The 12,285-nt window shown below is 43.9% G+C and overlaps 1 protein-coding gene across 1 annotated transcript in view; it reads right to left on the bottom strand.

Moving 5' to 3' along the window:
- LAMA3 (laminin subunit alpha 3) overlaps positions 1 to 12,285 on the bottom strand; it is a 205,905-nt gene that overhangs the window by 89,147 nt on the left and 104,473 nt on the right. Inside the window, exons 33-36 of the mRNA XM_066578034.1 lie at positions 10,678 to 10,889; positions 8,874 to 9,078; positions 7,939 to 8,083; positions 5,112 to 5,252 (exon numbers count right to left, since the gene is read on the bottom strand). Of these exons, the coding sequence (XP_066434131.1) occupies positions 5,112 to 5,252; positions 7,939 to 8,083; positions 8,874 to 9,078; positions 10,678 to 10,889 (703 nt within the window). The remainder of the gene's footprint in view (positions 1 to 5,111; positions 5,253 to 7,938; positions 8,084 to 8,873; positions 9,079 to 10,677; positions 10,890 to 12,285) is intronic.

Below are 12,285 nucleotides of genomic sequence, written 5' to 3'. Positions count from 1 at the left end.
GGAGAGAATAGATCTGGCACACAGGACAGGGAAACAAAGTCTATTGTATACCGCAATCTTGTAGGTTGCTTGACATATAATAGAGGTGACAAAAGAGCACCAGTGCATTGGAGCCACCCTGGCACATTTTGGGTGCCAAGATGTGGTAGGGCCTCTGGAAACAGGCTCTCTGTGCCCTGAATATGCTTTTTCAGCAAAACTATTGAGTTTTTATGCAAACTGTAGCAAAACCAGAAATAGAAGAGATGCAAGACCGTTTCCGACATAATAGTCAAATGGCAAAAGAAGATGATTACAAAAGGCTAAAACAGAATTGCTCCTTGTAAGTCATATGATCTGGAGGTCACATGACCAGACTAAAAGGGGAGTGGCTTACTGTTAATGCGGCACTATGGAGCAAAAACAAATAGAGAGGAAGAGGATGCTGCTGCTATTGTATAAGTCACTGCTAATGACAAAGGTAATGAGGGGAATACAACCACAGGTCTATGAGGGAGGTGTAAAGCAGTCTCTTAGGCAGGAGAACGCCATGGGGTGCAGTCTGCGAGAAAGAGTCAGAGCAATGGGGAGCAGTCTGTGAGAGAGTTAGGGTAATGGTGAGCAGTCTGTGAGAGAGGAGGGTCATGAAGAGTTGTGAGGAGTAGTCTGCGAGATCAGAGGATATGGGGAGGAGTCTGTGATTAGAGAGGGTGTTCCATGATGAGCAGTCTATCTGAGGGCACCATGGGAAGCAGTTTCTGATAGTGACATATAACCTGGAGCAGTCTTTATGAGAGTGAAGTGGCATGAGAGATCAGTCTCTCTGCAGGAAGAGAAAGAGGGGGGCATAGGGGAGCATTCTGTGTAAGAGAAGGTGCATGGAGAGCAGTCTATGAGAGAGATGGGGTCATGAAATTCAGTCTATGTGAGAGTGATGACACCATGAGGAGCAGTCTTTTTGAGAATGGGGGTACAAGGAGTAACCTGTGGAGCAGTTTGCATGAGAAAAGGATGGCATGGGGGAGTAGTCTGTGGGAGGAGGCATGTGGAGCAGTCTTTGTGATAGGGCTCCCACCCACTAGCGTTTTTTTCTCCACTACGCTGCGAGAGTAAGTGAAAACTCGCGCAGAACAGTGCGAGAAATCGCAGCGATATCGCTGCGACAGTCTTTTCAATGGGGCCAGCGGCAGCAGCGCTAGCCCCATGGAAAACATATGGAGAATGCCGCGGACTTCTGCCACAGCTGTGACAGCTGTGGCAGGAGTTTCCTTCATCCCCGCGGGGACCGCGGAGATGAAGGAACCCTCTGTAACAGCTGTGACAGCTGTGGCAGAAGTCAGCGGCATGCTATCCCATTGCTTTCAATGGGATCGGCACTGCTGCCAATCCCATTGAAAGCAATGGGAAAGCATACCGCTGACTTCTGCCACAGCTGTCACAGGTGTGACAGAGGGTTCCTTCACCCCCGCGGTCCCCGCGGGGATGAAAGAAACTCCTGCCACAGCTGTGACAGCGGTCACAGCTGTGGCAGAAGTCAGCGGCATTCTCCATATCTTTTCAATGGGGCTAGCGCTGCTGTCGCTGGCCTCATTGAAAAGACTGGCGATGTCGCAGTGATATCCCAGCGATTTTGGGATATCTGCCTACGTTTTTCTCGCACTGCGATGCGAGACTTTAACTTTAGAATCGCATCGCAGTGGAGAAAAAAACGCCAGTGGGTGGGAGCCCTTAGAAAGAGGGCAGCATAAATAATCAGGACAGGGGATTTACACTTCACCTGAGATGTCAACAGTATTGTAAGTTACAAAGTATAAGGCTTTCAGCTATCTTGTAGACTTTAAAGGGAACCTGTCATGTACTTTATGCTGTTCTCACTGGGAGCAACATAAAGCAGTGACACACTTGCTTTTTTAAGCAGAAATGAAGAAAGTGCGGCAGCATTCACGGGTGTAGAAAAAGCAGTAACAAACTTTTATTCTCCCATGGTAAAATAACAGCGACGTTTCGATCTCCAATTGGCTGCCGCACTTTCTTCAATTCCTGGTATGACAATACGGATTAGGTCTGGTCCGTGAGTGGCTGTTGCATAGCTTGGAAGAATCCAACCACAGGAGTGGTATTTTTTTATGTGCTGCTGGTACCTTTGTTTATATATTGATGCTTTTTTAAGCGGTCTGTCATTTACAGGGTAATGTGCAGTTGTTTATAAAATCTTCTAGCTTGTTCCTGCAGTTCCAGTAACAGATGAATCCAGCTTACTCATGAGGCACTACTAGCCCCATCCATCCACCCTAGTTGGCAGTTTTTTTAGTATGCAGTGTAATCGGTAGTAGACTGTTAATCAGGGCAGATGGACGGGGCTAGCAGCACCTGAAGAATAAACTGGACTCATCTCTTGCTGAAAGCTGTAGAAACAAGCTGTACGTTCCTGAAAACCACTGCACATTACCCCAAAGGCGATACCACTGAAATCAGCGAGTGTCACTGAGAGCAGCATAAGGCTGGTTTCACACGGGCTACAAAACGCATGTATGTGAAGCCCATGGTTTCCAATAGGTTCTTTCACACGAGTGATGTTTTGTAGGAATGCTATATTGCGAAACTACAAAATTGTGGCATGCTCTATACAGCTGAGATTTGCTATGATTTGTAGCCCATGTTTCCCTATGAAGCCTTATTGTTTATCGAATCGCATAGCACGAATTTGCGATTTTCATGTGATGTGATGCGATTTTAACATTAGAAAGTCTTATTAACTTTCTCACTATAAAATTGTGCGAATTTATTGCGTGAGAAATCGCGGGTAGCAGCGACGCAATGCTACATTTTTCCCAAGAAAAAAGCATCACTGATGCTACAAAATGGTGTATACATAGCAGCGATATTGCAGCCATTTTGCAGCAGCGATACCGCTTGTCACCCTGTGTAGAAGAGGCCTAAAGTACATAATGGTTTCCCTTTAAGCCTCATATGAGTGAAAATCAGAAGATGCTGCTCCTTCAATCACCTGACACAGGCACCGATGAAAGATTGAATGAGCTTAATTAAGCCAGTGGTAGAAGAAGCCTAAAATGTATAACTGACCTTTGCTGGGTTACTTAACTCCATCCTTATTCACACTACAAATCATTATGCTGTTGATCTATTTGTGGTTGGGGCTATGAATGTATTTGTGTTACTATGAAGGCTGGAAATGACTGTAGAAATGAGGGACCAAAGATGTCTAAGCAGTAATCTGTGTAGTCATTAAGAGAAGTCATCACTATGGTCTGGACCAGATAGTGAAGAAAAGGAAAGAGAATGACTATAATAGAGAAGGTGTCACCTGTGAGACACTGTATTTAACAGCACCATAATCACCTATACCACATGCATAAATAGGAGGTGTGAACAAGAAGGGAAGAGTGATTTGATACTTTAAGGGGTATTCCAGTATGAAAAAGCTTTCCCTATCCACAGGAATGAGGGATAACTAGCTCACTGGTGGGATACTGACCAATCCTGAGAAAGGGATTCCCATGTTCTCATGGGAGACTGACAAATTAATGGAGTGGCAGAGCAAATGCTCGGCCACAGAGCCATTAATTTTAATGGGGGTGCTGAAACCAGCGAAGTATTTGAACTCAGCTCCCATTGAAATGAATGGAGCAGTGGCCAAGTATGCATTTATTTGCCAGTTTCTTAGGTGGCCACTTACATTTTTAGCTTTTATTTGTGATGCACTTTATTTTCTATACCAGAATGTACTTAACCCCTTAAGGACCAGGCAATTTTGTACCTTAAGGACCAGACACTTTTTAGGGATTTTACCCATGTGGTGGTTTTACTGCCCTATTTTGGTTCCTTTAACTACCAAAAATTATTTTTGCTGCGTTTTTTTTTTGTGACATATAGGGCAATTTTTAAAATATCTTTTTCACTGACTTTTTCCCCGTTTTTGTTTTATTGGCGGTTAAATGCCCCCAAAAAGAATTTTTTTAACATTTATAGTTATTTTTTTTAATGTAGTATATTTATGCTTAAATAAAGTATAGGAATGGGTTCCTCTATTTGTTTCAGACATTTTGATATATAGTATGTATGGTTTGGGTTTACAGGACGCATATGGCGACAGTTTTGGTGGGCGTCGGCTTTGTGTTATTTTCTTTCTTATGTATATATTGCTGTTGTGTTCTGTAATTTTGTTTTATTTGTGTATGTAATTATGTTTTTTTACTATCTATGTCCCCCATGACGTCATATAAGATCTCTGGAGGACATTCATTTTTGTTTTTTATTTGACACTTTCCCACTGTAGCTGGGGAATCGATAGGAACGCTAGTTACAGGGGAAAGCAGCCCCTGCTGTAGCAGGGAACCCCGGTGATCACGTGACTCCCCGGGCTTCCGTGCTGAAAGTTACACTGTACTTTCACTTTCTAGTACACAGCACTCATTGAGCACTGCGTACTCGGGGAAGGAAAAGGAAGGAAGGGTTAAATACCCCTCCTGCCTTCTCCTCTGGGTTATCAGCTGTCACTAACAGCTGATAACCCGTCCTGCCTCTAAAAGCCCTGCCATAACTTTACTATCGGCGGTGCTTTAAGCCCAGGACCAGGCGCCGTATATTTACCGTGCCTGGTTCTTGATGGGTTAAACTGGGTGAGACCCTTAAAACCATGGGCTTTCAGGCACTGCAAAAATGATCCAACCACCATTGCTACTACTATTATAGTTCAAATCAAATATACAGTGTATAGTCCTAACACTTTCATGAGTTACTCCCCCAAACTCTAACACATCACCTTTATGAATTATTAATTGGATGCTATAAAGCTAAATACAAACCACAGGACACTTTTCCCTGGAATATCAGACTTCCTTGGGATAGGTAGAAACTTGAAGTTAGCTTTATTCTGCTACTAGTTTGTACAGAATGATGTCATCCAGTCTAGAAAGGATTAGCTAAGACTGCTTGGGCTATAGCCTGCATTGGATGAAGGAACAGGCCTGTACAGTTTTACCATTGTGCAACTAATCTTAAACTAATCTTCAATTATTTCACATTGTTATAGGAAAGAAATAAGAAGCATTTTGTACAGCAGACTTTTTGGTTGAAGTCTATAAAACTCAGTAAAAATTGCTTTAATTTACCTTTTTCCTCTGTTTTTTGGATGAGTGACAAGTATTAGTTGCTCCAAAACAGAAACATCTGATGCATCCCTTGGCATTGGAAGGGTCAAAATAAAACGACCCACTGCGACACACATCACATCTCGAGCCTTCGGTGTTTTCCTGCATGGAAAGAGAGAAGGATATTACTATTTTTGGCTATGACTTGAGTTGATTTTTATGTCTGGCTACACATATATGCACTACACAGTCATAGCATTATAGACTGCAGCTCTTTCTATACATCTAGGGTAAGCTGTCAATAGGGAGAAAATAAGGGGTTGTCTCTTGCCAGTTGCCCTATTACAGATACCAGAAATCTTGTATTGCTTTCAAGAAACTAGTGAACGGCGTTTCCACATGTTGTTGCCCCTCTGTAATGCTGTATGATAGCTACTGTAACAAGAACATCATAGCTAAGGCACTTCTTTAGACATGTTACATTGATAGACTCAGTGGAGCCCCGGGCAGCAGGAGTTGTAGTTGCTGAAACTTCAGAGCTATAGGTTGCAGGACATTGATACAGTGTAGCTCCGAGAGTGCTAGAAGAACCCCATCCAGCTGGCAACATCTTCAAGGGAGAGGTTATAAGCAGTAGGGAGGAGGAGAGCACCCCCTGCTGTCTGCTTCTGGTATATGTTGTAGGAGGATAGTGTTTTCTGAGACTGTAGTCAAGATTAAGGTTCTAGTGTTCTCTACATTAAAGCTTGTTCACATGGGCGTACGAGTATAACGCTGCGAGTCTCGTAGCGTTGTACTCACCACAGCACCTACGCTGTGTCGGCAGAAGACCCGGCAGATATCGCGTATGGCTGCTGTAGGCACTGCACATGCCCGGGATTATGATGTCATGGACATGCGCAGTGTGACTTTTTTTTCAAATCCCCCGTTGCCCTCTCACAGGCATTGCAAGGGGGGCAGCGTTTTAATATGCAGCCCTTCAAGGGCTCTGTATAAAACACGGAGAAATAGAGCATGCTGTGATTTATTTCTCCCATGTTTTATACGCAGTGTTCCCTTCCAGCTCCAACGCAAGTGTGTAGGGAAGAATGAAACTCCATAGACTTTCATTGCCTCCATTCACCAAGTGTTATGCACGGGAAATACGCGTGTGTAATATGCAGAGAAAATATGCCCGTGTGAATGAGCAGTTAGACTTCAAACATAACATTGCAGGTGGGCAGGATGAGGTGGAGTCAGGGGGCAATAGTTGAAGCTTACAGCAGTGTTCCCCAACTCCAGTCCTCAGGGACCGCCAACAGGTCATGTTTTCAGGATTTCCTCAGTATTGCACAGGTGATGTAATTATTGTTGGTGCCTCAGACATTGCCACAGGTGTTCTTACCATAGGATATCCTTAAAACATGACCTGTTGGTGGTCCCTGAGGGCTGGAGTTGGGGACCCCTGGCTTACAGTACTTGAACCCTTTTTATATTTCACTGGCTAAAAGCTGTACATGCGACAGTGTTCGCAATTTGGGCTAAATTACTTTTCCCCATCATACAGTTAATATACAAGTGTATAACTTGCTGACAATATTTCCGATAGAATCTTGAAGAAATGTTAATTAATGTTTTAATATTGATTTCAGTTGCTTCCAGATTTGGTTTTATTATAGTTTTTAGACGGAATGATTATCATTCAAACGAGTGAAAGTTAATGATAATCGTTCAGTCTAAAAGGCCAGCCGATGACTGTACGATAATCGTCCACTTTTTGTTCGGCATTCATTTTATGGAAGCATAAAAAGCATTGTTGACTCGTTGACTTATCGTCCGTTTAACCCTTTCCACTCCAATGCCTGACCTGTTCTGACATCATGAGCTTTCTCTATAGCTCCGATGTCGGAAGAGGTCCGCAACTGCAGTGCAGGAGTGCATCTGCATCCGCTTGTCAGATACATCAGGTGCAGATGTACTCCTGCACTGGTTCTCATTGAGGACCCCTGAGGAGAAGGCAGAAAGGGTTTTTAACCCCTTCTGCCTTCTCCTTTACACATTACATAGCGCTTAATTAGCGCTATGTTCGCAGAGAGAATGCGGAAGTAACACTTCCCCATTCTGCCCGACGATAATGTGACTATTGGGAGCCTCCAGACCTCAGCCGTCACTCACAGCCTAGGTCGGGAGGATGCAGAAAGAATGCGGAAGTGTTACTTCCACATTTCGCCCAGTGATCATGTGACTGCCGACACCCTCCTTATCTCGGCTATTAGTCACAGCCAAGATCAGGAGGGTGAAGAGAGATCATGTGATAATTCTCGTTTGCACGAGCCGACGATGTATCTGCCTGTCTAAACAGGCTGCAGTAGAGTGAATGTGCTGGCGGTGATATCACTTGTTCATTCAAACGATAATCAGCTTGTCTAAAAGGACCATAAGCTTTCCTTTGGTAAGCTAATTAATAAATGATTGTGAACATTTATCTGCCTTTTATATCTATGTCCACACAGGTTGGTTGAGCTTATCTTGTTATTGTGTAATGCATAATAATTCATAGGGCAAGATAATTCTATCACCAGCTTAGAACATGGACTGATACATCTTACACAGATCCTTCTATTTTAAGACTAATGATGGATGAGTAATTCTTTAGGCCTAATGCACCGAACCGAGAATTATACATTAAATGCCATCTATTGTCCGTTTTTCAGAAGATCTCAATCTTTAGAAAACACAATAGAAATCTTGTAATCATTTCCTCTTATTAAGGATTGCACCCATACTGTGCTAAAAGATGCGGCAGGCAAAGTCAAGAAAGGTGAAACAAGAGGAGACGTTTTACTGAATGCCGCTTGTAAAATCTTACCTTGCAGAGGCAGAGCCCCGTGTGACTGTCACAGATCTGAGGCTCAGTCCCATATGAGTTACAATCACAAGGAATGCAGTCAGGAAAGCGGAAGTAACTTGGGGCACAGCGGTCACACTGCCTGCCGGATATTCTGGGCTTACACCTGCGGGAGAAGAGCAGCGCTGCATCAGTTCAAGTACCCTTCCCTTACAGTCACTACGCTTAGGAATTATATCAACTGCTTCGATAAAATGAAGTTTCTACAAATACATCATTTCTTTTACTATAGAAATGATTGAGTCACTCAGGCTGGGTTCACACATGGCGGATTTGCCGTGGAAATTCCATCTGGAATTTCGCTGCGGCAAATCCGCCTGGGGCCGCTAATCCCGGGATTAGCCAGCCATGTGGACGAGATTTCTCAGAAGTGCCCAAGTGCCGCGGGTTTCGAAGCAGCGCTTTCCCGGTGGAAAACTCACGTTTTTTTCACTGCGGCCAAACTGCGAGATTTCCGCTGGAATTCCAGCATGTAAGAACCCAGCCTTAGACATAAGCAGGCAAAACAGTAAATTACCTCTGTGCATCTCCTACAAGCAGCATAAAGAACCTTTAACAACTCTAAATTAAAAGATGGCTACTAATTATTATTTGGGAATTACCATATTGCAATTAAGATTAGAAATGTGAGATAGAAATAAGCAAAAACGTTGAAGGGCACATCAATGATTAGAAAAAACATGGCTGCTTTCTTCCAAAAACAGCGCCACTGCCATTGGTAGGTTTTTTACGGTACTGAAGCTCACTCCATTTACCTCAGACTGCAGTAGCAGCCAGTCTATAAACTATAAAATCTGGATAACCCCTTTAACAGCTTCACAGTTAAGATCCCATTGGATTTACTGTATGAATATACCTACGCAGTAAAACATTAGATAATGAATCTTATACCCGACCTGCACTGCCCGCTGATAGAATCGCACTCCGGCCGAAATGGCTGTATGACTCCTGTAGTTGCACAGTTGCATCCTTCACACCCCACTAGAGGGTGGTAACTGAATGTATGTTGCTCACAGGCTTCACATGCAGGTTTAACCGTCTGAGGTGGACACATGCATCTTCCGGTGATTTCATCACAGAGGCGACGACCACATATACATGCTAAATTAGGACATATAAAATACAGTTATTTGTATACACTCAGTATATATTACACCAGAAATCATCATGTTTTATGAGTAACTAACAAGCAAAATGGTGACTTTAGCATACTGGACCATAAATATCTCTGCATAGCGTTTTTTTACTCTAAACAAGAGTCAGTAAAGTCTAGCTTAAAAGTGGAAGATCTGGATAGATGAAGAGTGCAAACTAAGACAGACAGCCTTAACATCCACCAACTTCATCACAGCGACTCATGCTGGATGGTAAATCTGTTGAATTTTAAGACTGTCCAGTTTTAGTTTAGACCACCTATTAGTTGGGTTAGTTTACACCAAAAATTTGGCGCAATTTTGTGTGGGTTCAGGACATGTCCCCCCTTTTAGGAAGCCACACCGCTTTGGAGGCAAGTCAACAAAGTGTCCAAAACTGTTGTACTCTGAAAAGTAAATCTGTCCCATTGACTTTTGTAATTAAAGATTGTAAGGATTTTGCAGTATAACCAGACCTGCAATAAAAATTGTCAAACCCAGAACAGTATGGCATCTTCTTTTCTGTTGCGTGCACATTGTAAACACTACCAGGATGCAATCTAACCTGGGAGGGTGACATTTGCATGGAGTTTGCATGTCCCCTACATCTTTGTACTGATTCTCTTTCTTTTAGGGTACTTTTTAGAGATGAGCGAACATACTCGTTAAGGGCGATTTCGCAATCGAGCATCGCTATTTTCGAGTACCTGGCTACTCGGGTGAAAAGATTCGGGGGGCGCCGGGGGTGAGCGGGGGGTTGCAGAGGGGAGTTGGGGGGAGAGAGAGAGAGAGCTCCCCCCTGTTCCCTACTGCTACCCCCCCGCTCCACCACGCCGCCCCCCGAATCTTTTCACCCGAGTAGCCAGGTACTCGAAAATAGCGATGCTCAATTGCCAAATCACCCTTAACGAGTACGTTCGCTTATCTCTAGTACATTTACATGGGCTGACTATCGGGTGGAATATCGCTCAAACATCCATTACACAATAGTCATCCTGTGTAATAGTCGGCCCCGACAGGGTATAGAGTGAGAATCACTCATAGTCGATAGTCGTTTTGTTTCAGATCACTGAAATGGATTGAGTGACTTCTTGCTTATTATAAACAGGCTATTGCTCATCATTGAATGACTGCCTGTCATGGTAAGGGGAGGATGGTGGCCAGAAGAGATCCCTGGCCCGCTCTATCTCCATGCACTTAACATCACTCTTGTGTGAAAGCACAGCAGTAATAGTCACTGGGACAACCATCAGGCGCTTAAATGCCCGATGGTCGTCATGTCTAAAAGTACCCTTAAACAAGGAAATTATGAAATAAATGTTTTGAAGATAATTTTAAAAAGTCCCTGGACCAAGCAAGTACCAATAAAAAATATAAAGTTCTAAGAAAAAAAACAAGATTGGCTTGGAATGGAATTATGTTAGGGGTCTAATCAGTCATCCAATGTGCAAAGGCTTGTCTATAGGAAGCTAAAACCTTGCATTACCAAATACAGGTTAAGCGTAGTTGAGTTGGCAGTAGGGGCATAGGGTGCAATGTAGAACTGATAAACTCAACATTAACTTACGTCTGCAGTATGGAAATCCATAGTAGCCAGTAGCGCAACGGCTACAAGTTCTTCCAATGACGTTAGGTCTGCATGTGCACTGCCCTCCAAATGGATGGCACACTGGGCTTGTGGATCCTTCTGCATGGCATCTACATGGCAATGCTCCATTGTTATAGTATGCCGCTAAAGTTCTTGCAGAATCCTTACAGAATTCAGGCGAGGAAATTGGACTAAAAGAAAAGGAGCAAGAATTTATTGTAACTGATTGTACATATATTTCTGTTAGGACAATCTGCAGAAGTCTCCTTACATTGCCTCCATTACAAGAGACAGTGTGGCTTCCACAAGCTCCTCTCTAAACTGAACTTGTAGAACAGTTAGCCCAATACAGGCATGAAAGTGATGCATCTTCCACACCACCAGTGGCTCCAACCTCACCCCTTTATCCATCAACATGTAATGGACATGGAGGGCATGTTTTTCCATAGGATTATGCAAACTAGAAGATAGAAACCTGAATAAAGACTGAATAATTCCTTTGGATCCATTGGATATTGGTCTAATGCAATAATGCACATTTTTGCCCTTAAAGGGGTTGTCTCGCGAAAGCAAGTGGGGTTAAGTACATCTGTATGGCCATATTAATGCACTTTGTAATATACATCGTGCATTAAATATGAGCCATACAGAAGTTATTCACTTACCTTCCCTGCGCTGGCGTCCCCGTCTCCATGGCTCCATCTAATTTCAGCGTCTGATCTCCAGATTAGACGCGCTTGCGCAGAAGGGTCTTCTCCCATCTGTTCGGTCCGGCACGAGCGGCATTCTGGCTCCGCCCCCTTGTACGCATCATCGCGTAGCTCCGCCCCGTCACATGTGCCGATTCCAGCCAATCAGGAGGCTGGAATCGGCAGACGTCATGGGGCGGAGCTACGCAATGACGCGTACAAGGGGGCGGAGCCAGAATGCCGCTCGTGCCGGACCGAACAGATGGGAGAAGACCCTTCTGCGCAAGCGCGTCTAATCAGGAGATTAGACGCTGAAATTAGACGGAGCCATGGAGACGGGGACGCCAGCGCAGGGAAGGTAAGTGAATAACTTCTGTATGGCTCATATTTAATGCACGATGTATATTACAAAGTGCATTAATATGGCCATACAGATGTACTTAACCCCACTTGCTTTCGCGAGACAACCCCTTTAAGCGTATGTTCACATGGGGCGGAAATGCTGCAAAAGGTCGGCAGCTGAAAATTCTGCAGCATTTCTGCATCCAAAACAGAGTCAAAATGAGCTGAGTTTCCGCAGCTGATTTCAGCAGGTACAGCGCTTACCCTCACACCACAATGCTTGCACTGTCAGCGCACCCAGGCACGCTCATGTGAGCGCCAAGCTGCTAGTCAGGTGATGCCGTGTGAACATACCCTAAACGAGGAGTCAGTGAGACTTTAAACTTCATTAGTAGAGGTCTCTAATGACAGTATTGGTTTCTATACATACACAATACCCTGCTCCCTAGGCTGGTTTACATGCCAAATCAAATCGTGAGAGATTTGTGTGATGTGAGACGCACAAATCTCGCACGAATATAAACCCCATTCTTTTGAATGGAATCATATGTAGAAG

This window comes from Eleutherodactylus coqui, chromosome 9, assembly GCF_035609145.1.
Source record: "Eleutherodactylus coqui strain aEleCoq1 chromosome 9, aEleCoq1.hap1, whole genome shotgun sequence".
Taxonomy (NCBI): Eukaryota; Metazoa; Chordata; class Amphibia; order Anura; family Eleutherodactylidae; genus Eleutherodactylus; species Eleutherodactylus coqui.
The sequence above is the reverse complement of the archived record's forward strand: the minus strand, read 5'-3'. Positions and strand labels throughout refer to the sequence as shown.